Source organism: Taeniopygia guttata, chromosome 32, assembly GCF_048771995.1.
Source record: "Taeniopygia guttata chromosome 32, bTaeGut7.mat, whole genome shotgun sequence".
Taxonomy (NCBI): domain Eukaryota; kingdom Metazoa; phylum Chordata; class Aves; order Passeriformes; family Estrildidae; genus Taeniopygia; species Taeniopygia guttata.
Genome location: NC_133057.1, coordinates 1,091,951 through 1,118,225, shown reverse-complemented (window position 1 = coordinate 1,118,225; position 26,275 = coordinate 1,091,951). Strand labels below are relative to the sequence as shown.

At 63.5% G+C, this 26,275-nt stretch overlaps 2 protein-coding genes across 3 annotated transcripts; one reads left to right on the top strand and one right to left on the bottom strand.

Annotated features, from left to right (window-relative positions):
* Nucleotides 1-240: 240 nt before the first annotated feature.
* On the top strand, nucleotides 241-12,052 carry ZBTB4 (zinc finger and BTB domain containing 4). 2 transcript variants are annotated; one of them, XM_072920600.1, is made up of 4 exons: nucleotides 241-330; nucleotides 2,752-2,832; nucleotides 4,732-4,808; nucleotides 8,826-12,052. In XM_072920600.1, exon 4 carries the CDS (start codon nucleotides 8,841-8,843, stop codon nucleotides 11,769-11,771), a length of 2,931 nt encoding a protein of 976 aa, XP_072776701.1. In that variant the 5' UTR covers nucleotides 241-330; nucleotides 2,752-2,832; nucleotides 4,732-4,808; nucleotides 8,826-8,840; the 3' UTR covers nucleotides 11,772-12,052. The 2 variants fall into 2 exon arrangements, with proteins under 2 accessions (XP_072776701.1, XP_072776702.1); XM_072920601.1 differs by lacking the exons at nucleotides 241-330; nucleotides 2,752-2,832 and adding an exon at nucleotides 2,968-3,058.
* A 4,550-nt stretch (nucleotides 12,053-16,602) lies between these two features.
* GRK1 (G protein-coupled receptor kinase 1) lies at nucleotides 16,603-26,171 on the bottom strand. The gene is made up of 8 exons (XM_041712306.2): nucleotides 25,695-26,171; nucleotides 23,148-23,434; nucleotides 22,165-22,292; nucleotides 20,997-21,154; nucleotides 19,898-19,981; nucleotides 19,456-19,580; nucleotides 18,391-18,592; nucleotides 16,603-17,327 (listed from the first exon to the last, which is right to left on the bottom strand). Exons 1-8 carry the CDS (start codon nucleotides 26,152-26,154, stop codon nucleotides 17,032-17,034), a joined length of 1,740 nt encoding a protein of 579 aa, XP_041568240.2. The 5' UTR covers nucleotides 26,155-26,171; the 3' UTR covers nucleotides 16,603-17,031.
* Between the last annotated feature and the right edge of the window lie 104 nt (nucleotides 26,172-26,275).

The window sequence follows — 26,275 nt, the reverse complement described above, 5'->3', positions numbered from 1 at the left end:
CGGTGTCCCCCCCATGTCCACCCCCGGTGTCCCCCCCATGTCCCCCCACGGTGTCCCCCCCCCATCCCCCCCATATCCCCCCGTGTCCCCCCCGTGTCCCCCCCGGTGTCCCCCCCGGTGTCCCCCCCGTGTCCGCTCCGTGTCCCCCATCATGTCCCCCCCGGTGTCCCCCCCGTGTCCCCCCCCCCGGTGTCCCCCCCGTGTCCCCGCGCCGTGGGGAGGGCGGGGGGGTCCCTCCCTCCCTCCCACCCGGGGCCCAACGCGCCGCCTCCATCTTGTGCCGCCGCCGCCGCCGCCGCCGCGACATCCCCGGCCCCGGGACAGGCCCCGGTAACGACCCCCCCCCACCCCCCGGGACCCCCGCGGGGCGCCGGGACCCCCCCCACCCCCTCCCCCCTCCCGAGGGGTCCCCGCGCCCCCCCCGGCCCCGCTCCCGGCGCTGTCACCGCCCCGCGACCCCCGCGGGATGGGGGGGGGGGGGAGGGGAGGGGGGGGCAGGGCGGGGGGAACGCGACCCCCACCCCCCGCCCTGCCCCGGGTCACGCCCACCCCCCAAAACCCCCCCCGCCCCCCTGCACCCCCCGAACGCCCCCCGGACCCTCCCCAGCCACCCTGGCAGGACCCCAAAGTGTCCCCAGGGACCCCCAAAGTGCCCTGGGACCCCCCCAAAGTACCCGCGGCCCCCCCCGCACCCCAAAACGTCCCTCCCCCCCCGCAGGACCCCGCTGTGATCCCCCCAAATCGCACCCGACACCCCCCAACCCCCCCAAATGCTGCTGGGGGGGGGGGGGACCCCGGGGGGGTGACAGGGGTGACACGGGGGGTGGGGGTGACACGGGGGGGTGACGCGGGCGGGGGTTTTGGGGGGGGGCGGTGTTGTTGCGTGTTTGTGCCGGGGTGGGGGGGCCCGAGGGGGGTGTGGGGGCGCGTGTCGGGTGTCCCCGTGCGGCTGTGAGGGTGACGGGTCGGGGTGTGCGCGCACAGGTGTGCCAGGGCCGCTCGCGGGGGTTGTTTGTGCATGTCCGGGTGTTTGTGTCAAGTCCTGTGTTTGGTTGTTTGTGCGGGTGTTTGTCTGTCTGTCCAAGCGTGTCGTGTGGGGCTGTGCGTGTTCCGTTGTTTGTGCGAGTGTTTGTGCGTGTCCGGGTGTTTGTCCGTCCGTCTGTCTGAGCGTGTCAGGGCTGTGCGTGTTCCGGTGTTTGTGTGTGTCGGGTTGTTTGTGTCAAGTCCTGTGTTCGGGTGTTTGTGCAGTTGTTGTCCGTCTGTCCAAGCGGGTTGTGTCCGTGTGGAGCTGTGCATCTGCAGGTGTTTGTGCGTGTCTGGCTGTTTGTGAGGGTGTTTGTCTGTCTGCCCAAGCGTGTCATGTCCATGTGGGGCTGTGCGCGTGAGGGTGTTTGTCCACGTCTGGCTGTGTGTCCGTGTCAGGGCTGTGTGGGGGTTGTTTGTCCGTGTCTGGTTGTTTGTGTCAAGTCCCGTATCCGGTTGTTTGTCCGTGTGCGGTTGTGCATCCACGTGAGGATTGTTGGTGTGCGGTTGTGCGCCTGCGTGTGCTTGTGGCTGTTTGTGTCGGGTTGTATGTCACGTCCCCGTGCGGTTGTGCGCCCCTGTGAGGGTTGTGTGAGGGTTGTTTGTCCGTGGGCGGTTGTGGCTCTGCCTGTCGAGTGTCCCTGTGCGGTTGTGTCACGTTGTTGTGTGGTTGTGCGCCTGTCTGAGAGCTGTATGAGGGTTTTTTGTGTGGTTGTACACCCGACTCAAGGTTGTGTGAGGGGTTTTTGTGCGATTGTGTGTTCGTGTGTGGTTGTGTCACGTTTTGCAGTTGTGCGCCTGTCTGAAGGTTTTTTGTGCGGTTGTACACCTGTCCGAGGGTCGTGTCTGTGTGTGGCTGTGCCTGTGCACTCGCACACCCTCCCTGCGGGCGCGTGTCAGCCGTCCCTGTGCAGTTGTTGGTCCGCGTACGGCTGTGCCTCTGTCCGTCAGCTGTCCCTATGCGGTTGTTCACCCGCACAAGGGTTGTGTGGGGGCTGTTCCTGTGCGGTTGTGCCTCTGCGTGTGGCTGTGAGCGTGTCACTCCCGTGTGCGGTTGTGCCTCTGTGTGGCTGTGAGCGCGTCACTCCCGTGTGCGGTTGTGTCAGCGTCCGTGTGCGATTGTGCGTCAGTTTGAGGGCTGTGTGGGGGTTGTTTTTCCACCTGCAGTTGTCCCTCTGCGGGTGAAACGTCTGTGTGGGGGAGGTTCTGAGTGCGGTTGTACGTCCACGTTTGGTTGTGTGTCACACCCGCGCACGGCTGTGTGTTGTGTCCGAGTGTAACCGCGCACCCGGGCACGGTTGTGTGGGGGTTGTGGGGCCGCGTGTGTTGTGTCCGTGTGCAGTTGTTGTGTCCAACGCGTGTCACAGGTGTTGTGCGTGTGCAACAGGTGCTGTGGCTGTTGTGTGGGTGTGTCACATCTGTGTGCGTGTCCGGCTGTGCGTGTCACACCTGTCTGTGCATGTCCAGGTGTGTGTGTCACGCCTGTCCATGTGTGTCACACCTGTCCGTGTCACACCTGTCTGTCAGTGTCACACCTGTCCGTGTGTGTCACACCTGTCTGTGTGTGTCACACCTGTGTGTGTCACACCTGTCTGTGTGTGCCACACCTGTCCGCGCTGTCCCGCCCGTGTCGCGCGGACACTTCCGCGTTCCCCCATTCTCCCTTAGCCCCGCCCCTTTGTGGCCACGCCCCTTTAACCCCGCCCATTTCTGGCCCCGCCCCCTCAGCCTCCGCCTGCTCCTCCGACACCGCCCGCGGCAGGACGGGGCCCCGTGACGTCACTCCCAGCCCAGCCAATGAGCATCCAGGTGAGCCCATGACGTCAGCGGCGCGCGCGCTGCCGTTAGCACGGAATGGGCGTGGTCTCAGGGAGGGTGGGCGTGGCCTGGCGCTCCCAGCCCCCTGATTGGCCGCAGGTGAAGGGTGTGTCCGGGGGGGGTGGGGGGAGTTGTTCCCATGGTAACGGCGGGGTGACACTCCCGCCTCCCCCCGGTGACGTCACGGACGGGACGCCGCTGTCAGGCGGCTCCGGGGGTACCTGGGGAGGGGGGGGAGGGGGGGGAGGGGTGGGTGTGCCCCCCTCCCCCCCCCCGTGACACTCGGGGGTTGTTCCGGGTGATGGGGGAGGGGTTTGGGGGGTCCGGGGTGGGGGAGGGGGTGCACGGGGTGTGTGTGTGTGGGGGGGGGTCCCTCTGCCTTTTCCTCCCCCCTCCCCTCCCCCCCATGCGGTTCCGGTTGTAGCGTCAGGTTGTCCCCGCCCCCCCCACCTGTGTCACCTCCCCGCCCCCCCAGGTGTCCCCACCCCTCCCACAACGTCACCTCGATGACGTCACACTGCCCCGCCTCCTCCCCGTGTTGTCACCGGTGTTGTGGTGACGTCATGCCACCCCCAACCCCCCCTGCAGTGACGTCACACCCCTCCCCTCTCAGGGACAACCAGCCCTGACCCGTGACGTCACTCTCCCACGTGATGACGTCACCTTTCGCCCCCCCAGATGACGTCACACCCGTCCCTTTGCTGTGACGGTGACGTCACCCCGGAGAATCCCTCGCTGTCACTTTGCCACCCGCGTCCGGGTGTTGTGACCCCTCTGATGAGTCTGGGTACTCCCAAATCTGTGTGTTTTACACCCGAATCTGGGTGTTCTATGCCAAATCTGGGTGTTTTACACCCAAATCTGGGTATTTTACACCCAAATCTGGGTGTTCCTCCCCAAATCTGGGTGTTCCTCCTCAAATCCGGGTGTCATACACTCAAATCGGGGTGTTTTACACCCAAATCCAGGTGTTTCCCCCAAACCTGGGTGTTTCTCCCCAAATCCGGGTGTTTCCCCAAAATCTGGGTGTTCCTCCCCAAATCCGGGTGTCATACACTCAAATCTGGGTGTTTTACACCCAAAATCCAGGTTTTTCCCCCAAACCTGGGTGTTTCACCCCAAATCTGGGTGGTCTACACCCAAAGACAGGTGTTTCCCTCCATATCTGGGCGTTTCACCCCAAATCCATGTGTTTTATCCCAAATCTGGGTGGTTTACACCCAAATCCAGGTTTTTCTCCAAAAACCTGTGTGTTTTACACCCAAAATTGGGTGTTCCCCCAAATCTGGTGTTATGACGCCTTCAATGACCCTGAGTACCCCCAAATCCAGGTTTTTAATCCCAAATCTTGGTTTTTCACACCCAAAAATGGGTGTTCCCCCCCAAATCTGGGTGTTCTCCCCCAAATCCGGGTGTTTCACCCCAAATCCTTGTGTTTCACCCCAAATCTGGGTGTTTTACCCCAAATCCGGTGTTTTACACCCAAATCTGGGCGTTTCACCCCAAATCCAGGTGTTTCATCCCAAATCTTGGTTTTTCACACCCAAAAATGGGTGTTCCCCCCCAAATCTGGGTGTTCTCCCCTAAATCTGGGTGTTCCCCCCCAAATCTGGGTGTTCTCCCCCAAATCCGGGTGTTTCATTCCAAATCTGGATGTTTTACACCTAAATCTGGGTGTTCCACCCCAAATCCAGGTGTACTACAGCCAAATCCGGGTGTTTCCCCCCAAACCCCGGTGTTTTACCCCAAATCCGGGTGTTTCACCCCAAACCCCGGTGTTTTACCCCAATTCCGGGTATTTCACCCCAAACCCCGGTGTTTTACCCCAAATCCGGGTATTTCACCCCAAACCCCGCTGTTGTGACCCCTCTCCCGGTGTTGCCCCCCCAGGAGGCCCGGCCGGCTGTGACCCCCCCCCGAGGACCCCCGGAGCTGCAACACCCAGTCCATGAGGGCCCCGCGCACAGGTGGGCACTGGGGGATACTGGGGGATACTGGGAGGTACTGGGGAATACTGGAGGGGCACTGGGGGATACTGGGAGGCACTGGGAGGGCACTGGGAGGGCACTGGGGGATACTGGAGGGGCACTGGGCGATACTGGGAGGCACTGGGAGGGCACTGGGGGGTACTGGGGGGTACTGGGGGGCACTGGGGGATACTGGGAGGGCACTGGGGGATACTGGGCGATACTGGAGGGGCACTGGGGGATACTGGGGGGCACTGGGAGGGCACTGGAGGATACTGGGGGGCACTGGGGGGCACTGGGAGGGCACTGGGGGGTACTGGGGGATACTGGGGGATACTGGGAGGCACTGGGAGGGCACTGGGGGATACTGGGCGATACTGGAGGGGCACTGGGGGATACTGGGGGGCACTGGGAGGGCACTGGGGGTTACTGGGTGATACTGGAGGGGCACTGGGGGATACTGGGCGGTACTGGAGGGGCACTGGGGGATACTGGGAGGCACTGGGGGGTACTGGGGGGTACTGGGAGGCACTGGGGGATACTGGGAGGCACTGGGAGGGCACTGGAGGATACTGGGGGATACTGGGGGGCACTGGGAGGGCATTGGGGGATACTGGGGGGCACTGGGAGGGCATTGGGGGATACTGGGCGATCCTGGAGGGGCACTGGGGGATACTGGGGGGCACTGGGAGGCACTGGGAGGGCACTGGAGGATACTGGGGGATACTGAAAGGGCACTGGGGGATACTGGGCGATACTGGAGGGGCACTGGGGGATACTGGGAGGCACTGGGAGGGCACTGGAGGATACTGGGGGATACTGGAGGGGCACTGGGGGATACTGGGAGGCATTGGGGGGCACTGGAAGGACATTCGGAGGGCACTGGGAGGGCACTGGGAGGCACTGGGGGATACTGGGGGATACTGGAGGGGCACTGGGGGATACTGGGGGGCACTGGGAGGGCACTGGGAGGGCACTGGGAGGGCACTGGAGGATACTGGGAGGGCACTGGGGGATACTGGGAGGGCACTGGGGGTTACTGGGCAATACTGGGAGGGCACTGGGGGATACTGGGAGGCACTGGGAGGGCACTGGAGGATACTGGGCTATACTGGAGGGGCACTGGGGGATACTGGGGGATACTGGAGGGGCACTGGGGGATACTGGGAGGCACTGGGAGGGCACTGGGGGATACTGGGCGATACTGGAGGGGCACTGGGAGGCACTGGGAGGCACTGGAGGGGCACTGGGGGATACTGGGGGGCACTGGGAGGGCACTGGGGGATACTGGGAGGCACTGGGAGGGCACTGGGGGATACTGGGCAATACTGGAGGGGCACTGGGGGATACTGGGAGGCACTGGGGGATACTGGGGGGCACTGGGAGGGCACTGGGAGATACTGGAGGGGCACTGGGGGATACTGGGGGGCACTGGGAGGGCACTGGGGGTTACTGGGCGATACTGGAGGGGCACTGGGGGATACTGGAGGGGCACTGGGGGATACTGGGAGGCACTGGGAGGGCACTGGGCGATACTGGGAGGGACTGGGAGATACTGGGACGCTCTGGGGGTTCCTCCCGGTGGTTCTGCCCCCGCTCCCCCCGCGGATCTCCCCGATGGTTCCGCCCCCGCTCCCCCCGCGGTTCCTCCCCGGTGGTTCGGTCCCGTCCGCCATTTTGAGCCGCCTCAGGCCGGGCGGGCCCCGACACAAAATGGCGGCGGCGGGCCCGGGACGGGGACAGGGAACCCCAAAAAACTCCACAGGGACCCCAAAAAAACCCCACAGGGACCCCAAAAAACTCCACAGGGACCCCAAAAAAACCCCACAGGGACCCCAAAAATCCCACAGTGACCCCAAAAAACTCCACAGGGACCCCAAAAACACCACAGGGACCCCAAAATACTCCACAGGGACCCCAAAAATCCCACAGTGACCCCAGAAAACTCCACAGTGACCCCGAAACCCCACAGGGACCCCAGAAAACTCCACAGGGACCCCAAAACCCCACAGGGACCCCAAAAAACTCCACAGGGACCCCAAAAAATCCCACAGGGACCCCAAAACCCCACAGGGATCCCTAAAAAATCCCACAGGGACCCCAAAAATCCCACAGTGACCCCAAAAAACTCCACAGGGACCCCAAAAAAACCCTACAGGGACCCCAAAAATCCCACAGTGACCCCAAAACCCCACAGGGACCCCATAAAACTTCACAGGGACCCCCAAAAAACCCCACAGTGACCCCAGAAAACTCCACAGGGACCCCAAAAAACCCCACAGGGACCCCAGAAAACTTCACAGGGACCCCAAAAATCCCACAGTGACCCCGGGACAGGGACAGAGAACCCCAAAAAATCCGACAGGGACCCCAAAAAATCCCACAGGGACCCCAAAAATCACACAGTGACCCCGGGACAGGGACAGAGAACCCCAAAACCCCACAGGGACCCCAGAAAACTCCACAGGGACCCCAAAACCCCACAGGGACCCCAAAAAACTCCACAGGGAGCCCAAAACCCCACAGAGACCCCAAAAAAACCCACAGGGACCCCAAAACCCCACAGGGACCCCCAGGACAGGTGCCATCGAACCCCAGAGTGACCCCAAAATCCCAGAGTGACCCCAAATAGTGAAGCAGGTGTCCGGGTGACCCCAAATCGTGGCTCCACCCACCCAGGTGTGACCCCAAATGTGGGATCCGGGTGTCAAGGTGACCCCAAATAAGGGATGCACCCGCCCAGGTGACCCCAAATAAAGGATTCAGCCACGCAGGTGACCCCAAAAAGGGCACCCAGGTGTCTGGGTGACCCCGAAAAGGGGAGCCAGGTGACCCCAAATAGTGAATAAGATGTTGGGGTGACCCCAAATGTGGGACCCAGGTGTCTGGGTGACCCCAAATAAAGGATTTAGCCGTGCAGGTGACCCCAAATATGGGACCCAGGTGATTCCAAATGGTGCCTCATCCCACCCAGGTGACCCCAAATTGTGAACCAGGTGTCTGGGTGACCCCAAACCGTGGCCCCGCCCACCCAAGTGACCCCAAATACGAACTAGGTGACCCCAAATATGGCACCCAGGTGTCTGGGTGACCCCAAATAAGAACCCAGGTGACCCCAAACCATGGCTCCGCCCACGCTGTTGACCCCAAACCGTGAACCAGGTGTCTGGGTGACCCCAAACCGTGGCCCTGCCAGCCCAGGTGACCCCAAATAAGAACCCAGGTGACCCCAAACCGTGGCTCTGCCCACGCAGGTGACCCCAAACCGTGAACCAGGTGTGTGGGTGACCCCAAACCACAGCCCCGCCAGCCCAGGTGACCCCAAATACTAACTAGGTGACCCCAAATATGGCACCCAGGTGTCTGGGTGACCCCAAATAAGAACCCAGGTGACCCCAAAGTGTGGCCCTGCCCGCCCAGGTGACCCCAAATAAGAACCCAGGTGACCCCAAACCGCAGCCCCGCCCGCCCAGGTGACCCCAAACCGTGGCCCTGCCCACCTGGGTGACCCCAAATACGAACCCAGGTGACCCCAAACCTCAGCCCAGCCCTCCCAGGTGACCCCAAATAACCCAGGTGACCCCAAATAAGAGCCCAGGTGACCCCAAACTGCAGGCAGCCCCACCCACCCAGGTGACCCCAAACCGTGACCCTGCCCACCCAGGTGACCCCAAATAAGAACCCAGGTGACCCCAAACCGTGAACCAGGTGTCTGGGTGACCCCAAACCGTGGCCCTACCGGCCCAGGTGACCCCAAATACTAACTAGGTGACCCCAAATATGGCACCCAGATGTCTGGGTGACCCCAAATAAGAACCCAGGTGACCCCAAACCTCAGCCCTGCCCACCCAGGTGACCCCAAATAAGAACCCAGGTGACCCCAAACCGTGGCTCCGTCCATACTGGTGACCCCAAACCGTGAACCAGGTGTGTGGGTGACCCCAAACCACAGCCCCACCAGCCCAGGTGACCCCAAATAAGAACCCAGGTGACCCCACACCCCGTGTGTCCCCGCAGGTGGCCGGCGCGGGGATGGCTCCGGTCGTGGAGGTGTCGGACGCCGGGCACTGCCGGGCGCTGCTGCTGGAGCTGAACGAGCAGCGGCTGCGGGGGCAGTTCTGCGACGTCACCATCATCGCCGAGGACACCAAATTCCGCGCCCATAAGAACGTCCTGGCCGCCTCCAGCCCCTTCTTCAAGCGGGCGCTGGCCCAGGAGCCCACCTGCCCCTCGCCCGCCCAGGTGCTGGAGCTGCCGGGCGTGCAGGCCGGCGTCTTCTCCGACGTCCTCAACTTCATCTACAACTCGCGCCTGGCCGTGCCGTCGCCGGCGGCCGCGCGGGCGCTGGGGGCCGTGGGCCGGCGCCTCGGCATCCCCTCGCTGCAGGGCCTGGAGGCCGGGCCCGCTCCCCCTCCGGCGCCGCGGGACACGAACGGCGCGTGGACCCCCCCGGTGCCCGCCGCCGAGCCCGCCCGCGCGGCACGGCCCGGCCCGGCGGGCGAGGACGCGGCGCCGGCGGCGGAGGAGGCAGAGGAGGCGGCGGAGGCGTCGCTGCGGTGCGGGCTGTGCGGGCGCGGCTTCGGCTCGGCGGCGGCGCTGGGCTTCCACGCCAAGCTGCACCGCGGGCGCCGCGGGCTGTGCTGCCGGCACTGCGGCAAGAGCTTCATCCACGTCAAGCGCCTGCAGACACACGAGGTCGGCTGTCGCGACGGCGGCGGTGACGGTGACAACAACACCGCCGGAACCGACGGCGCCGTGTCCAGCGGTGCTGTCACCGCCACAACCACCACCACGACAAACAGCGCGGCGGCGGCGCCCAGAGCGGCCAAGAAGGCGCTGCTGCTGCGGCACCGCGCGCTGGAGCCCGGCGCGGAGCAGGAGCCGCTGGTGAAGGTGGTGGACGGGCAGGTGCTGTACCTGTGCGGCGTCTGCCAGCGCTCCTACATGACCCTGTCCAGCCTGAAGCGCCACGCCAACGTCCACTCGTGGCGCCGCAAGTACCCGTGCCGCTACTGCGACAAGGTGTTCGCGCTGGCCGAGTACCGCACCAAGCACGAGGTGTGGCACACGGGCGAGCGCCGCTACCAGTGCATCTTCTGCTGGGACACCTTCGTCACCTACTACAACCTCAAGACGCACCAAAAAGCCTTTCACGGCATCAGCCCCGGCCTCATCGCCTCCGAGAAGACGCCCAATGGCGGCTACCGGCCCAAGCTCAACGCGCTCAAGCTCTACCGCCTGCTGCCCATGCGGGCCAACAAGCGCCCCTACAAGACCTACAGCCAGGGCGCCGTGCCCGACGGCGCCGCGCCCGCGCCCGCCGCCGCGCCGGGGGACGCCGGGGCCGCCGCCTTCCCGCCGGCGGCGCCGCCGCGGCCGGAGCCCGCCTCGGTCATCGCCTACGGCCGCGCGGCGCCCTCGGTCATCGTGCGCGGCGGCGGCGGCAGCGGCGCGGCCTCGGTCATCGCCTACAACGGCCGGGCGGGCGAGGAGGCGCCGGGAGCGGCCGAGGCGCCGGCGGCCGCGCCGGTGACGCCGGCGGTGCCCATCAAGAAGCAGGTGCTGCGCGATTACATCGAGGCGCAGCGCGCGGCCGCCGAGGGCGCGGCCACCGAGGGCACCGCCGCCGCCGCGGCGCCGCAGAACCCCGCCGGGGCCGGCCGCACCATGACCTACGTGGCCAAGCCGGCGTACGCGGGCTCGGCGGCGGCGGGCGAGGGGCTGTGCCAGATCACCGTGCGCATCGGCGAGGAGGCCATCGTCAAGCGCCGCATCTCCGGCACCGACCTGCGCGGCGACGGCGCCGCCGAGGAGCGCCGCGGCGACGGCGACGACGACAGCGACGCCGAGGACCGGCTCTGGCGGCCGTACTACTCCTACAAGCCCAAGAGGAAGGCGGGAGGCACCACCGGCACCGCGGCCGCCCCCGGCGCCGCCAAGAAGCCGCGGTGGCGGCGCAAGCTGCGCTCGCTGCGGCGCGCGCCGGGCGACGACGGCGAGGACGGGCGGCAGCGCGGGGACGCGGCGCGGCGCCGGGAGCGGCAGCACCCGTGCCGGGTGTGCGGGAAGAGCTTCCCGGCGCTGCGCAAGCTGCGGAAGCACCAGCGGGGACACGAGGCGCCGGTGGGGACCGCGGGGACGGCGCCGGGCCGCGTGGGGCGGCGGCCGTTGCTGCGCTTCGCCTGCCCCACCTGCGCCAAGGTGTGCAAGACGGCGGCCGCGCTCAGCCGCCACGCCCAGCGGCACCGGCGGCGCGCACAGGGGTCACCGGGGTCACCGGGGTCACCGCCGGGGTCACCGCCGGGGTCAGCACCGGGGTCACCGGGGTCAGCACAGGGGTCAGCGCCGGGGTCACCGCCGGGGTCACCACCGCGGTCACCGGCGCCTCCCACGGTCATCGCCTACACCCCCCCGGCGGCGGATAGAGGGGGGGTCCCGGTGTCCCCCGGTGTCACCGGCGCGGTGCCGCCGGCCCCGGGTGACACTGGCGGGGGTGACACCGGCGAGGGTGACCCCATGGGTGACAGAGGGGGTGACCCCAGCGGGGGTGACCCCGCAGGTGACCCCGTGGGTGACCCCGGGGGGTTCCCGGTGCAGGATCAGCCGCTGGCGCTGCTCTGCCGGGCCCCGGGGGGGGACCCCGAGCTCGGGGACGCCCCCGGGGCGGGTTTGGGGGTGGGGGATGGGGGGGGGACACCTCGGGGGGGTCCCCGCGCCCCCCCCGCCCCTCCCCCCACCCCGTTCCCGCTGCCCTTCGGGCCCCGCTTGGTCGCCGCGTACCCCTTCCCCTTCCCGCTGCCCCTCGCCCTCGTCCTGCCCGAGCCCGAGCGCGGCTTCCTCGGGGCGGGGGGAGGGGCGGGGGGCGCGCCCCTCCCCCCCCCCACCCCCAGCACGGCCCCCCCCACCTTTGGCTTCCCCGGTGGGGGAGGGGAGCGGCCCCGGCAGGCGGGGGGGGGCACCTGAGGGGTGGGGGAGGGAGTTTTTGGGGGGGGGTGTTGCCCCATGGATGGGGGGAGGAGTTTGGGGGGGGCCCCGGAGGTGAGGGGGGGTCCCTGCCCCGTGTTGGGGGGGACTGGAGGGGGTGGGGGTCCCACAGAGGTTTGGGGATCCCCATAAATGGGGGGGGGGCTCCCATGCGCCCCATAGGAGTTGAGGGACCCCTTAAAATTTGGGGGGACACCCATAAAATGTTGGGGTCCCCATAAGAAGTCGGGGGTCCCTAAAAGTGGCAGAGGATCCCCATAAATTTTGGGGGGGGGGGGGGGTCCAGCAGGGGTTTATGGACCCCATGGAAGTTTAGGGGGTCCCAGAAATGTTGGGGAGGTCCCCAAAATCTTGGGGGGGTGTTCCCATAGGAAATGGGGACCCCCGTGAAATTTGGGAGCGGCCACAGGGACCAGTATGAGACTGGGGGGGGCACTGGGGGTACTGGGAGGTGGGAGGGGCTTCCAGTCACCCCAAATTGGGGGGGGAGAGGAGAGATCTGGGCCCCCCCCAAAACAGCAAAGCCCCCCCAAAATCAGCCCCTCCCCCACTCCAAAGCCCCTCCCCCAATATTCGGGGCCCACCCCTCCCCCCCCAGCAGCGTTTTGCACCCCCAAAGGGGCCCCTCCCCCACCACAGGGGCCCCTCCCCCACCGCAGGGGCCCCTCCCCCACCACAGGGGCCCCTCCCCCACTACAGGGGTCCCTCCCCTCCCCCCCCCAGAGTCGGGGCCCCCCCCACTATCCCGGGGCCCCCCAAAATCCCGACCCCCGACCCCTCCCCCCCATCGGCACCTTATCGGCATCGCAGCGACATTCCAGCCCCGGGGCGGGGGAGGGGCGCGCGTGCAAGGCGGGCGTGCAAGGGGGGCGGGGGTGCAGAGGGAGGGGCCACGCGCAGGCCTGAGTGTGCAAGGGGGGCCCTCGTGCAATGGTGAGTGTGCAAAGGACCGTCCTTGTGCAGTGGTGAGTGTGCAAGGGGCGCTTTGTGCAGTTCTGAGTGTGCAAGGGGGTCCCTCGTGCAATGGTGAGTGTGCAAGGGGGGCTTTGTGCAGTTCTGAGCGTGCAAAGGGCCGTTCTTGTGCAGTGGTGAGTGTGCAAGGGCGGCTTTGTGCAGTTCTGAGTGTGCAAATGTGTCCCTGTGCAATTCTGAGCGTGCAAAGGACTCCTCATTCGCTTGTGAGTGTGCAAACGGCTCCCCGTGCCATGGTGAGTGTGCAAGGCCCACCCTCGTGCAATTCTGAGCGTGCAAATGGGTCCCTGTACAGTTGTGAGTGTGCAAATGGGTCCCCGTGTGATGGTCGGTGTGCAAAGAGCTCCTCGTTCAGCTGTGAGTGTGCAAGGGGGTCCCCGTGCAATTCTGAGTGTGCAAATGGCTCCCCGTGCAATTCTGAGTGTGCAAACGGCTCCCGGTGCAATTCTGAGTGTGCAAATGGCTCCCTGTGCAATGGTGAGTGTGCAAAGGGCTCCCGGTGCGATTCTGAGTGTGCAAGAGCCGCCCTCGTGCAAGGCCCGCCCCTCCCCCGCCTCCCTCGTGCCCCGCTCGGCGCTGGGGGCGACCCTCGTGCAAAACCCCCCTTGCACACCCGCCTGACCCCCCCTTGCACACCCAGGGCCCCCCCGTGCTCCCTTGCACGCCCATCCACACTCACGCTCACGCTCTGTCACCGCCACCGGGGGGGCCTCGCATGAGGGGGGCGGGTGTGCAAGGATCCGCGCTGAGTGAACAAATCCGCGTGCAAGGGACGTTCCTCGTGCCAGGATCCACGTGCAAGGACCCTCCTTGTGCAAGGATCCTCGTGCAAGGACGATCCACGTGCAAGGATCCACGTGCAAGATTCTTCCACGTGCGAGGATAATCCTTGTGCAAGGACGATCCTCGTGCAAGGACGATCCACGTGCAAGCATGATCCTGGTGCAAGTATCCTCATGCAAGATTCCGCCGTGTGCAAGGATCCCCCTCACGTGAGAACCCTTGTGCAGAGCGCGCGTGCAAGGACGATCCTTGTGCAAGGATCCACGTGCAAGGACGATCCACGTGCAAGGACCCTCATTGTGCAAGGATCCACGTGAAAGATTCTTCCACGTGCAAGGATCCTCCTTGTGCAAGATCCACGTGCAAGGACGATCCTCGTGCAAGGATGATCTACATGGAAGGATGATCCTTGTGCAAGGATCCACATGCAAGATTCCGCCGTGTGCACGATTCTTCCACGTGCAAGGACCCTCCTCGTGTGAGGGCCCTCGTGCAAAGTGCATGTGCAAGGATCCTTGTGCAAGATTCTTCCACGTGCAAGGATGATCCTCGTGCAAGGATCCACGTGCAAGGACGATCCTCGTGCAAGGACGATGTTTCTGCAAGGATCCTCGTGCAAGGACCCTCCTCGTGCAAGGATCCTCGTGCAAAGTGCGTGTGCAAGGATCCACGTGCAAGATTCTTCCATGTGCAAGGATCCTCCTCGTGCAAGGATCCGCGTGCAAAGCCCCCGTGCAAGGCCCCTCCCCCTCCCCTCCCCTCCCCCCGCGGCCCCTCCCCCCTTTTGCACTTTCGCGGCCGCGTTCGCTACTGACTGACACCCCCTGCCCCTCCCCCACCCCCGTGTCCCCCCCCCCCCGTGTCCCCTCCCCCACCCGGTGTCCCCTCCCCCCCCCAATGTCCCCTCCCCCCCCGGTGTCCCCTCCCCCCTCCCGAGCGCACTTTAGGGGGAAAAGCGACCGGAAAAGGCAAAAAAAAGGAGCGGGAAAAGGGAAAAGTGACAAAAACCCCACGGGGGGGGGGGAGGGGACACAGATGGGGACATCGACGGGCGGGGGTGGCACCAAAAATGGGGTGGCACCACCCGGGGGACACCGAGGGGGTGACGTCAGTGGGGGTGTCCCCAAGGGGTGGCCCTGGGGGTGTCCCCAAGGGGATGTCCCCAGGGGGTGGCCCTGGAGATGTCCCCAGTGAGGTGACCCCACGGATGTCCCCAAGGGGTGGCCCTGAGGGTGTCCCCAAGGGGATGTCTCTGGGAATGTCCCCAAGGAGATGGCCCTGTCCCCACCGAGGTGACCCCACGGATGTCCCCACGCCCCCCCCGGGATGTCCCCACGGCGTCCGTCCCCTCCGGGGTGTCCCCTCGGGGGTGTCCCCGCGGGGGGGTGGCAGCGGTGACAAATGTCCACTATTTATCTGCATCAGTGAGTGTTAGAGACGCCAATAAACACCGTAGAGCTGAGCTGGCCCTGGGGACACTGGGGACACTGGGGGGATTGGGGACATTGGGGACACTGGGGGGATTGGGGACACTGGGGACATTGGGGATCGAGGACAATGGGGACATTTGGGGACATTGATGATATTGGGGACATTGGTGATGTTGGAGGATTGGGGACATTGAGGGAATTGGGGACGTCGGGGACGTCGGGGACATTTGGGGCGATTGGGACTTTGGGGACACTTGGGGGGCATTGGGGACATTGGGACATTGGGGACAATGGAGACACGGGGGGAACCTTGGGAACATCAGGGGATTTGGGGACAATGGGGACATTTGGGGATATTGGGGACATTGTGGGGATTTGGGACACTGGGGACAATGGGAGGACATTTGGGGACATGGGGGGGATTGGGGACATTGAGGGAATTGGGGACTTTGGGGACATTGAGGGAATTGGGGACTTTGGGGACATCAGGCACATTTGGGGACATTGGGGCAATTGGGACATTTGGGGACATTGGGGGGACATTGGGGGTGTGGGGACATGGGGGGACATTTGGGGACATCGGGGGAATTGGGGACATTGGGCACATCTGGGGACATTTGGGGACATTTGGGGACACATTGGGGACATTGAGGGGGGCGTGGCGGTTCCCCGTGGGGGTGGCACTGGGCGGGGGGGGGACACTGCGGGGACATTTTGGGGGTGACATCGGGGGGTCCCCAAATCCAGACCCCCCCAGGGAGCAGCAACAACAACCACGATTTATTGTACACGGGGGGGGGGGAGGGGACCCCCTTTTTTGGGGGTTCCCCCTTTTTTGGGGGTTCCCCCTTTTTTTGGGGGTGCCCAAAAGGTGTCCCTGAGCCACGGGGGGAGGGGGGGACATGAGGTAATTTGGGGACCCCCCCAGGTGGCACCGAGCCCTGAGGGGTGGGGGGACCCCTCGAGTTTTGGGGTCTTTTTTTGAGGGGGGTGTTGATTTTTTGGGGGGTCCCGAGGGGTTTCCCGGTTTTGTCCCCCCCATTCCAGACACCCCAAAAAGGGGGGGGGGACACCCCAATTTTGGGCACCAACTCCAGGTATCCTCAAGGGGGGGTCCCCCAATTTCGAGCCCCTTCGGGATGGAGCCCCCCACTTTTAGAGCCCCCCCAAATTTCACGTGTGCCCATCGCTGCCCAAAATGTTGGGGTGCAATTCCGCTCACAACAGGTGAAGGATCAACACCCCAAATTTCGGGGTGCCACGAGTGACAGGTGGAGTTAGCCCCCAAATTTCGGGGTCCCACAGGTGAAGGAGCCCCCCCAAAATTTCGGGGTGCCCCTCACAGAAGGTGTAACGTGGAGGACTTTCCCCCCAGATTTCGGGGTCCCACAGGTGGAGGACTTTTCCCCCAAATTTTGGGGTCCCACAGGTGAAGGAGCCCCCCCAGATTTCGGGGTGCCCCTCACAGCAGGTGACACGTGGAGTTACCCCCAAATTTTGGGGTCCCACAGGTGGAGTTACCCCCAGATTTCGGGGTCCCACAGGTGAAGGAGCCCCCCTAAATTTCGGGGTGCCCCTGAAAGAAGGTGTAACGTGGAGGACTTTCCCCCCAAATTTTGGGGTCCCACAGGTGGAGTCACCCCCAGATTTCGGGGTGCCCCTCACAGCAGGTGACACGTGGAGGACTTTCCCCCCAAATTTCGGGGTCCCACAGGTGGAGTTACCCCCAGATTTCGGGGTGCCCCTCACAGCAGCTGACAGGTGGAGTTACCCCAAATTTCGGGGTCCCACAGGTGAAGGAGCCCCCCCAGATTTCGGGGTGCCCCTCACAGCAGGTGACACGTGGAGGACTTTCCCCCCAAATTTCGGGGTCCCACAGGTGGAGTTACTCCCAGATTTCGGGGTGCCCCTCACAGCAGGTGACACGTGGAGGACTTTCCCCCCAGATTTCGGGGTGCCCCTCACAGCAGGTGACACGTGGAGTCACCCCCACATTTCGGGGTGCCCCTCACAGCAGGTGACACGTGGAGTTACCCCAGATTTCGGGGTGCCCCTCACAGCAGCTGACACGTGGAGGACTTCCCCCCACCCGCGCCCCCCGCGGCGTTGGGGTCCAGGTCGGGGGGCAGCGTCCCCGGGGCCCCCCAGACGTTGAGCTCCTGGAAGACGCCGGTCTCGATCAGCTCCTCCTGCCAGGGGATGGGCACGGTGCCCGAGGCGAAGGCGTCGCACAGCGCCGCGTCCCCCGCGTCCAGCTCCACGCCCTTCACCGTGGAGAAGGCCCCCACGTCGCCCAGGTCCTTGGCGTAGACGCGACGGGGGTCCGGCACGAACGGGGGCGGCACCAGGCCTTGGGGTGGGGTGGGGGAGGACACCCCGTTGGTTTTGGGGTTGTTGTGGAGGCGCTCGATAGCCCCAGTATGGTCCAGTAACCAGGAGAACCCCCAGGAACATCTCAGGGCTTCCAAGAACATCTCAAGAACCACCAGGAACTCCCCAAAATTCATCCCAGGGCTCTCAGAAACCTCCCAGTACAGCCCAGTATGGCCCAGTAACCACAGGAACCCCAAGGAACCCCCAGGAACATCTGAGGGCTTCCAAGAACATCTCAAGAACCACCAGGAACTCCCAAAAATTCATCCCACAGCTCCCAGAAACCTCCCAGTACAGCCCAGTATAGACCAGTATCTCCCAGTTACCAGGAGAACCCCAAGACCATCTGAGGGCTCTCAAGAACATCTCAAGAACCACCAGGAACTCCCCAAAATTCATCCCACAGCTCCCAGAAACCTCCCAGTGCAGCCCAGTACAGCCCAGTATAGCCCAGTAACCAGGGGAACCCCCAGGAACCTCAAGGAACATCTGAGGGCTTCCAAGAACATCTCAAGAACCACCAGGAACGCCCCAAAATTCATCCCAGGGCTCTCAGAAACCTCCCAGTACAGCCCAGTATGGTCCAGTAACCAGGGGAACCCCAAGGAACATCTGAGGGCTTCCAAGAACATCTCAAGAACCACCAGGAACTCCCCAAAATTCATTGCAGGGCTCCCAGCACTCAGTGGAAACTCTGTTGTTGGACCTCCAGCATTCAATGGAGACCCCAACGCCCACCGGAGACCCAACTCATGACCACCCATTGCTCCATGGAGACACCACCATGAGCACCCAACACCCACTGGAGACCCCAAAACCCAGTGCAGACCCAACTCTTGACCACCCAATGTCCTTTGAGGACCCCAACTCATGACCACCCACCCAACACCCAATGGAGACACCACCATGACCACCCAAAACCCACTGGAGACCCCAACTCCTGACCACCCACTGCCCCACCACGCCCCACGTCCACCACATCCCCTGGAGCCCCATCTCCGGACCCTTGACCACCCTGGAGACCCCTCCCGGGGCGTTACCGGCCTCGAGGCGCCCCCAGTTGATGCTCCTGAAGAAGGGGTGGGCCTTCAGCTGCGCGCAGCCGTTGTCGCGGAAGCCCAGGCGGGCCTGGGGGTCCTTGGCCAGGAGCCCCTCGCAGGCCTCGCGCGCCGCCGCGCTGAACTTCTCCGAGTAGGTCACCGGGTCGTTCAGGATGCGCCGCGTCACCTCCTTGTTCTCCACCTGGGGGGACAAAACACGGAGGGACGTCCTGGGGGTCACGTTTTATGGAGGTTTTGGGGGGTTCTGAAGGTCCTCGGGTGGTTCTTGGGGGGTTCTTGGAGGTTCTTGGGCGTTTCTGAAGGTCCTCGGGTGGTTCTTGGGGGGTTCTTGGGGGGTTCTTGGAGGTTCTTGGGGGTTTCTGAAGGAACCGGGGGTTTCTTTGAGGTTTTGGGGGTTTTCTGAGGGACCTGGGGGATTTCTTGGAGGTTCTTTGGAGGTTCCTGAGGGACCTGGGGAGTTTTTTGGGGGTTTAATGGAAATTTGGAGTTTCTGAAGGACCTGGGGGATTTCTTGGAGGTTCTTGGGGGGTTCTGAAAGTCCTGAGGGGTTTCTTGGAGGCTTTGGGGGCTTTTCTAAGGGTCTTGGGGGGATCTTTGGGGGGTTGATTGGAAATTTTGAATTTCTGAAGGATCTGGGGGATTTCTTGGAGGTTCTTGGGGGATTCTGAAGGTCCTGGGGGGTTTCTTGCAGGTTCTTGGAGGTTTTCGGAGGGACCTGGGGGGTTCTTTGAGGTTTTAGGGGATTTCTGAAGGTCCTGGCAGATTTCATGGAGGTTCTTGGAAGTTTCTGAAGGTCCTGGGGCGTTTTTTGGGGGTGTATTGGAAATTTTGGAGTTTCTGAGGGACCTGGGGGGTTCTTGGACGTTCTTGTGGGGTTTCTGAAGGTCCTGGGCCCTGAGCTGAATTTTGGGCAGTTCCTGGTTGTTCTTGGGAGTTTCTGGGGAGGTTTTTGGAATCCTTCAGAGGTTCCTGAGGGTTCCTGTGGTTCCTGGGCTGTACTGGTCTGTACTGGTCTGTACTGGGGGGTGCTGGGGGTGGGGTCACCTTCTCCCCCCGCCGGCGGAAGGGGCCTTTGGCCTCCAGCATCTCGTAGACCGTCACCCCCAGCGTGAAGTAATCGACCGACCAATCGTAGTCCTCGTTCTTCAGCAGCTCGGGGGCCATGAACCCTGCGGGGACACCGAGGGGACATCGAGGGGACATCGAGGGGACATCAAGGGGACATTGAGGGGACATCGAGGTGGGCAGGGGACACCGAGGGGCCCAGGTGACACAGAGGGGACACAGGTATCTGGGGGGGCTTCCCATGTCCTCACTGTACCCAAGGTTCTCCCCATGTCCCCCTGTCCCACCAGTGTCCCCCCAGTGTCCCCAGTGTCCCCCAGTGTCCCCCCAGTGTCCCCCCAGTGTCCCCCAGTGTCCCCCAGTGTCCCCCCAGTGTCCCCCCAGTGTCCCCCAGTGTCCCCCCAGTGTCCCCTGTCCCCACCTGGGGTCCCGGCGTAGCCGCGGGTTTTGCTCTCTCCATCCTTGAGCTCCACGGCCAAGCCCATGTCGGACAGACGGACGTGGCCTGGGCACCGGTGACCAACAGTGACCACCGGTGACCAACAGTGACCAACAGTGACCACTGGTGACCACCAATGACCACTGGTGACCACCGGTGACCACCAGTGACCACCAATGACCACTAGTGACCACTGGTGACCACCAATGACCACCAGTGACCAACAGTGACCACCGGTGACCACCAATGACCACTGGTGACCACTGGTGACCACCAGTGACCAACAGTGACCACCAATGTCCACCAGTGACCACCAGTGACCACCAATGACCACCAGTGTCCCCATGTCCCCCTCATTTCCCACATCCCCCAATGTCCCAAATATCCCAACATCTCCAGTGTCTAAATGTCCTCAATGTCCTCAGTGTCCCAAACATCTCCAATGTCCCCAATGTCCGAATGTCCCCAACGTCTCCAATGTCCCCAATGTCCCTGATGTCCCCAGTGTCCCCAACATCTCCAACATCTCCAATATCCCGATGTGCCCAACGTCCCTGATGTCCAAATGTCCCCAATGTCCCCAATGTCCTCAATGTCCCCAATGTCCCCAACATCTCCAATGTCCCCAATGTCCCCAATGTCCCCAATGTCCCCAATGTCCAATGTCCCCAACATCTCCAATGTCCCCAATGTCCCCAATGTCCCCAGTGTCCCCAACATCTTCAACATCTCCAATATCCCGATGTGCCCAACGTCCCAAATGTCCCAATGTCCCCAATGTCCCCAATGTCCTCAATGTCCCCAATGTCCCCAACATCTCCAACATCTCCAATGTCCCAATGTCCCCAGTGTCCCCAATGTCCCCAATGTCCCCAATGTCCCCTACGTCCCTAATGTCCAAATGTCCCCAATGTCCCCAACATCTCCAATGTCCCAATGTCTTCAATGTCCCCAACATCTTCAACATCTCCAACATCTCCAATGTCCCCAGTGTCCCCAATATCCCTAATGTCCCAATGTCCCCAATGTCCCTGTGTCCCCCCAATGTCCCCGTGTCCCCCCAGCGTCCCCGTGTCCCCACCGGCGTCGTCGAGCAGGACGTTCTCGGGTTTGAGGTCGCGGTAGACGATGCGGTGCTGGTGGAGGTGCTCCAGCCCCAGCAGGATCTGCGCCGTGTAGAAAACCGCGCGCGGCTCCGCGAAGCCAGGGTTCTCCTCGTCCACGTTGTAGATGTGGTACCTGGGGACATCGGGGACATTGGGGACATTGGGGACACCACAGGGACACCATGGGGACATTGGGGACACCACAGGGACACTGGGGACACCACGGGGACACCAATGGAGACATGACAGGGACATGAACAGGATGCGAAGCCGGGGTTCTCCTCATCCATGTTGTAGATGTGGCACCTGGGGACATCAGGGACATCAGGGACACCACAGGGACACCAATGGGGACATGACAGGGACATGTTCAGCTCATGTGGCTCCATGAACCCCGGGTTCTCCTTGTCCACGTTGTAGATGTGGCACCTGGGGACATTGGGACACCACGGGGCGCCACAGGGACACCATGGGGACATTTGGGACAATGCCATGGGGACATTGGGGACATCGGGGACATTGGGGACACTTGGGGACATTGAGGACACTGGGGACACCACAGGGACACCATGGGGACACTGGGGACAGTGGAGACATTGGGGACATGGCAGGGACACGATCAATGTGTGTGGCACCAGCACAGTGCCAAGGTCACACCAGGGTGACACCAAGGCCACATCAAGGTCACACCAGGGTGACATCAAGGTCACATCAAGGCCATGCCAAGGCCACTCCAAGGTCACACCAAAGCCACATCAAGGTCACATCAAGGTCACACCAAGGTCACACCAAGGCCACACCAAGGCCACACCAAGGTCACATCAAGGTCACACCAAGGTCACACCAAGGCCACACCAAGGCCACACCAAGGTCACACCAAGGTTACACAAGGGTCACACCAAGGCCATATCAGACCATGCCAAGGCCACTCCAAGGCCACATGAAGGTCACACCAAGACCAATCCAAGGTTGAGGCCACCCCAAGGCCACCCCAAGGCCACCCCAAGGCCACCCCAAGGCCACCCCGAGGCCACCCTGAGGCCACCCTGAGGCCACCCCAAGGCCACCCCAAGGCCACCCCAAGGCCACCCTGCTGTCCCCGAGGCCACCCCGCTGTCCCCAGGGCCACCGCAGCCCGCGTACCGCAGGTCGCCGCCGTTCATGATGGTCATGACGAGGCAGAGGTCGGTCTTGGTCTGGAAGGCGCAGGCCAGGGACACGATGAAGCGGCTGTGGACACGCGCCAGGATCCGCTTCTCCACCAGCGCCGCCTGGGGACACGCCGGGGACACGGTGGGGACACGTTGGGGACACGGGATGGCACCACCATGGACACGGAGTATGGACAGGGACAGGGACGGGGACAGGGACAGGGACGGGGACAGGGACAGGGACATGCCAAGGACGTGCAGGTGGCACACGCCAAGGGACAGACACAGGGACCAAGGGGACATCTGAGGGGACAGAGGGATGGATTTAGGGACAGAGGGACGGATTTGGGGACAGAGGGACGGATCTGGGGACAGAGGGACGGATTTGGGGACAGAGGAACATCCAAGGGGACCGAGTGGGGTCAGAGGGACCCCAGAGGGGACCAAGGGGTGAGTCTGAGGACAGAGGAACATCTGAGGGTGCCAAGGGACACCCACGGGCACAGACAGGACAAAGGGCCACCCTGGGGACACCCTGGGGACACCCCTGGGGCCACCCTGGGGCCACCCTTGGGGACACCCTGGGGCCACCTTTGGGGCCACCCTTGGGGCCACCCTTGGGGCCACCTTGGTGCCACCTTGGGGACACCCTGAGGCCACCCTTGGGGCCACCCTTGGGGCCACCCTGGGGCCACTTTTGGGGCCACCTTGGGGACACCTCTGGAGCCACGCTTGGTGCCACCTTGGTGCCACCCTGGGGACACCCTGAGGCCACCCTTGGTGCCACCTTGGGGACACCCTGGAGCCACGCTTGGTACCACCTTGGGGACACCCTGGGGCCACCCTGGGGACACCCGTGGGGCCACCCTGGGGACACCTCTGGGGCCACCCTTGGTGCCACCTTGGGGACACCATTGGGGCCACCCTTGGGGCCACCTTGGGGCCACCTTGGGGACACCCTGAGGCCACGCCCACCTCGTATCCCTTGCGCTTCTTGAGGCGTTTCTTGTTGAGGCGCTTGTTGGCGTACATCTTGCCGGTGGCGCGGCGCTGGCAGGCGCACACCTCGCCGAAGCCGCCCTTGCCCAGCACGCGGAACTCGGCGAAGGCGTCGGCGCTGACGGCCTGGCCCTCCAGCCACTTGAACTGCACGAAGCGCCCGAACTCGGGCGAGCCCCGGTACGGCCCCCAGGCCGCCGCCTCCAGGTGCGCCAGCAGCTCCCGCCGCGCCGGCACGAAGGCGTCGCCCGCCGGCGCCGAACCTGAGGGGTCAATGGGGAGGGTTTGGGGGGTGTCATGGCCGCCGTTGGGGTGTCATGGTCACCGTTGGGGTGTCATGGCCGCCGTTGGGGTGTCATGGCTGCCAAGGTTGTCATGGACACGGTTAGGGTGTCATGGCTGCCGTTGGGGTGTCATGGCTGCCAAGGTTGTCATGGACACGGTTGGGGTGTCATGGCAGCTGTTGGGGTGTCATGGCTGCCAACAACATCATGGCTGACATTGGGGTGTCATGGCTGAAATTGGAGTGACATGGCCGCCAATGCCATCATGGCCACTGTTAGGTGTCATGGCTGCCAACAACATCATGGCTGCCATTGAGGTGTCATGGCTGCCATTGAGGTGTCACGGCTGCTGTTGGGGTGTCATGGCTGCCGTTGGGGTGTCATGGCTGCCGAGGTTGTCATGGACACGGTTGGGGTGTCATGGCCACCATTGGGGTGTCATGGCTGTCAACAACATCATGTCTGCCATTGGGGTGTCATGGCCGCCATTGGGGTGTCATGGCTGCCGTCGGGGTGTCATGGCTGCCATTGGGGTTTCATGGCTGTTGTTGGGGTGTCATGGCTGCCGTTGGGGTGTCATGGCCGCCGTTGGGGTGTCATGGCTGCCGAGGTTGTCATGGACACAGTTGGGGTGTCATGGCCACCATTGGGGTGTCATGGCTGCCGTTGGGGTGTCATGGCCGCCGTTGGGGTGTCATGGCCGCCGTTGGGGTGTCATGGCCGCCGTTGGGGTGTCATGGCTGCCGAGGTTGTCATGGACACAGTTGGGGTGTCATGGCCGCCATTGGGGTGTCATGGCTGCCAACAACATCATGGCTGCCATTGGGGTGTCATGGCTGCCATTGGGGTGTCATGGCCGCCATTGGGGTGTCATGGCTGCCAACAACATCATGGCCGCCATTGGGGTGTCATGGCCGCCATTGGGGTGTCATGGCCGCCATTGGAATATCATGGCTGCCAATGCCATCACGGCCGCCATTGGGGTGTCATGGCTGCCATTGGGGTGTCATGGCTGCCAACAACATCATGGCCGCCGTTGGGGTGGCACAGACACGGCTGGGGTGTCATGGCTGCCGTTGGGGTGCCATGGCTGCCATATTGATGCCACGGCCGCCATATTGGTGCCGTGTCAGCCATATTAATGCCGCCATATTGGAGTCACATCAGCCATATTGGAGCCACAGCTGCCATATCATTATCATGGCCGCCATATTGGAGCCACGTCAGCCATATTGGAACCACGTCAGCCATATCAACACCATGGCCGCCATATTGGAACCGTGTCAGCCATATTGGAGCCGTGTCAGCCATACCAATGCCACGGCCGCCATATTGGAGCCATGTCGGCCATATTGGAGCCATGTTTGCCATATTGGAGCCACGTCTGCCATATCAATGCTGCGGCCGCCATATTGAAGCCATGTCAGCCATATTGGACCTGTGTCAGCCATATTGGAGCCGTGTCATCCATATCAACATCATGGCCACCATATTGAAGCCATGTCAGCCATATCAATGCCACAGCCGCCATATTGGAGCTGTGTCAGCCATATTGGAGCCACGTCTGCCATATTGGAGCCGTGTCAGCCATATCAACACCATGGCCGCCATATTGGAACCATGTCAGCTATATTGGAGCCATGTCAGCCATATTGGAACCATGTCAGCCATATTGAAGCCGTGTCAGCCATATTGGAGCCACGTCTGCCATATTGGAGCCGTGTCAGCCATATTGAAGCCGTGTCAGCCATATTGGATCAGTGTCAGCCATACCAACGCCACGGCCACCATATTGAAGCCACGTCAGCCATATCAATGCCATGGCCACCATATTGGAGCCATGTTAGCCATATTGAAGCCGTGTCAGCCATATTGGAGCCGTGTCAGCCATATCAACACCACGGCCGCCATATTGGAACCATGTCAGGCATATTAACACCACGGCCGCCATATTGGAGCCACAGCTGCCATATTGGAGCCATGTCAGCCATATCAACACCATGGCCGCCATATTGGAATCATGTCAGCCATATTAACACCACGGCCGCCATATTGGAACCATGTCAGCTATATTAACACCACGGCCGCCATATTGGAACCATGTCAGCCATACCAACACCATGCCCGCCATATTGGAGCCGTGTCAGCCATACCAACACCACGGCCGCCATATTGGAACCATGTCAGCCATACCAACACCACGGCCGCCATATTGCCCCCCACCCACGCCACCCCTCACCTGCGGGCGGCGCGGTGGCGGCGGCGCTGAGGAAGCCGCAGTGCTCGGACCCTCCCGGCGTGAAGAAGCGGCTCCGCAGCCGCTTGGCCGCCTCCTCCCTCTCGGCGTCCTCGCACTGCTCGAAGGCCTCGATCTCCGCCCACAGCGCCCCGGCGGGCGCGAATTCCGGCCTTCCTTCCAGAAACCTCCGGAACAGCAGCTTCCCGATGGGCTGCTCCACGCACTGCCAGCGGAACGACGTCTCCTGGCCGCCATCTTGGGCGTGGCCGGGCGGGGCGCCGTTCGGGGCGCCGTTTTGGGCGGTGCCGCCCAGCTGGGCGCGCAGGGCCTCGCACTGGGAGATGTGGGGCAGGCGGAGGCGCGCCTTGGAGCGCCGCTCCTTGCCGCCGCCGCCGGGGCCGCCGCGCGCCGACACGTAGGCCGAGTTGGCCACCACGGTCTCCAGGCCCCCGATGTCCATGGCGGCTGCCGGGGGGCGCGTGGGACGCCTGGGGAGGGGGTGGGGGGCACTGGTGGGACTGGGTGGTACTGGGGGGGTGTTCTGGGGGGAGGGTGTGGCACTTGTGGGGGGATTTTGGGGT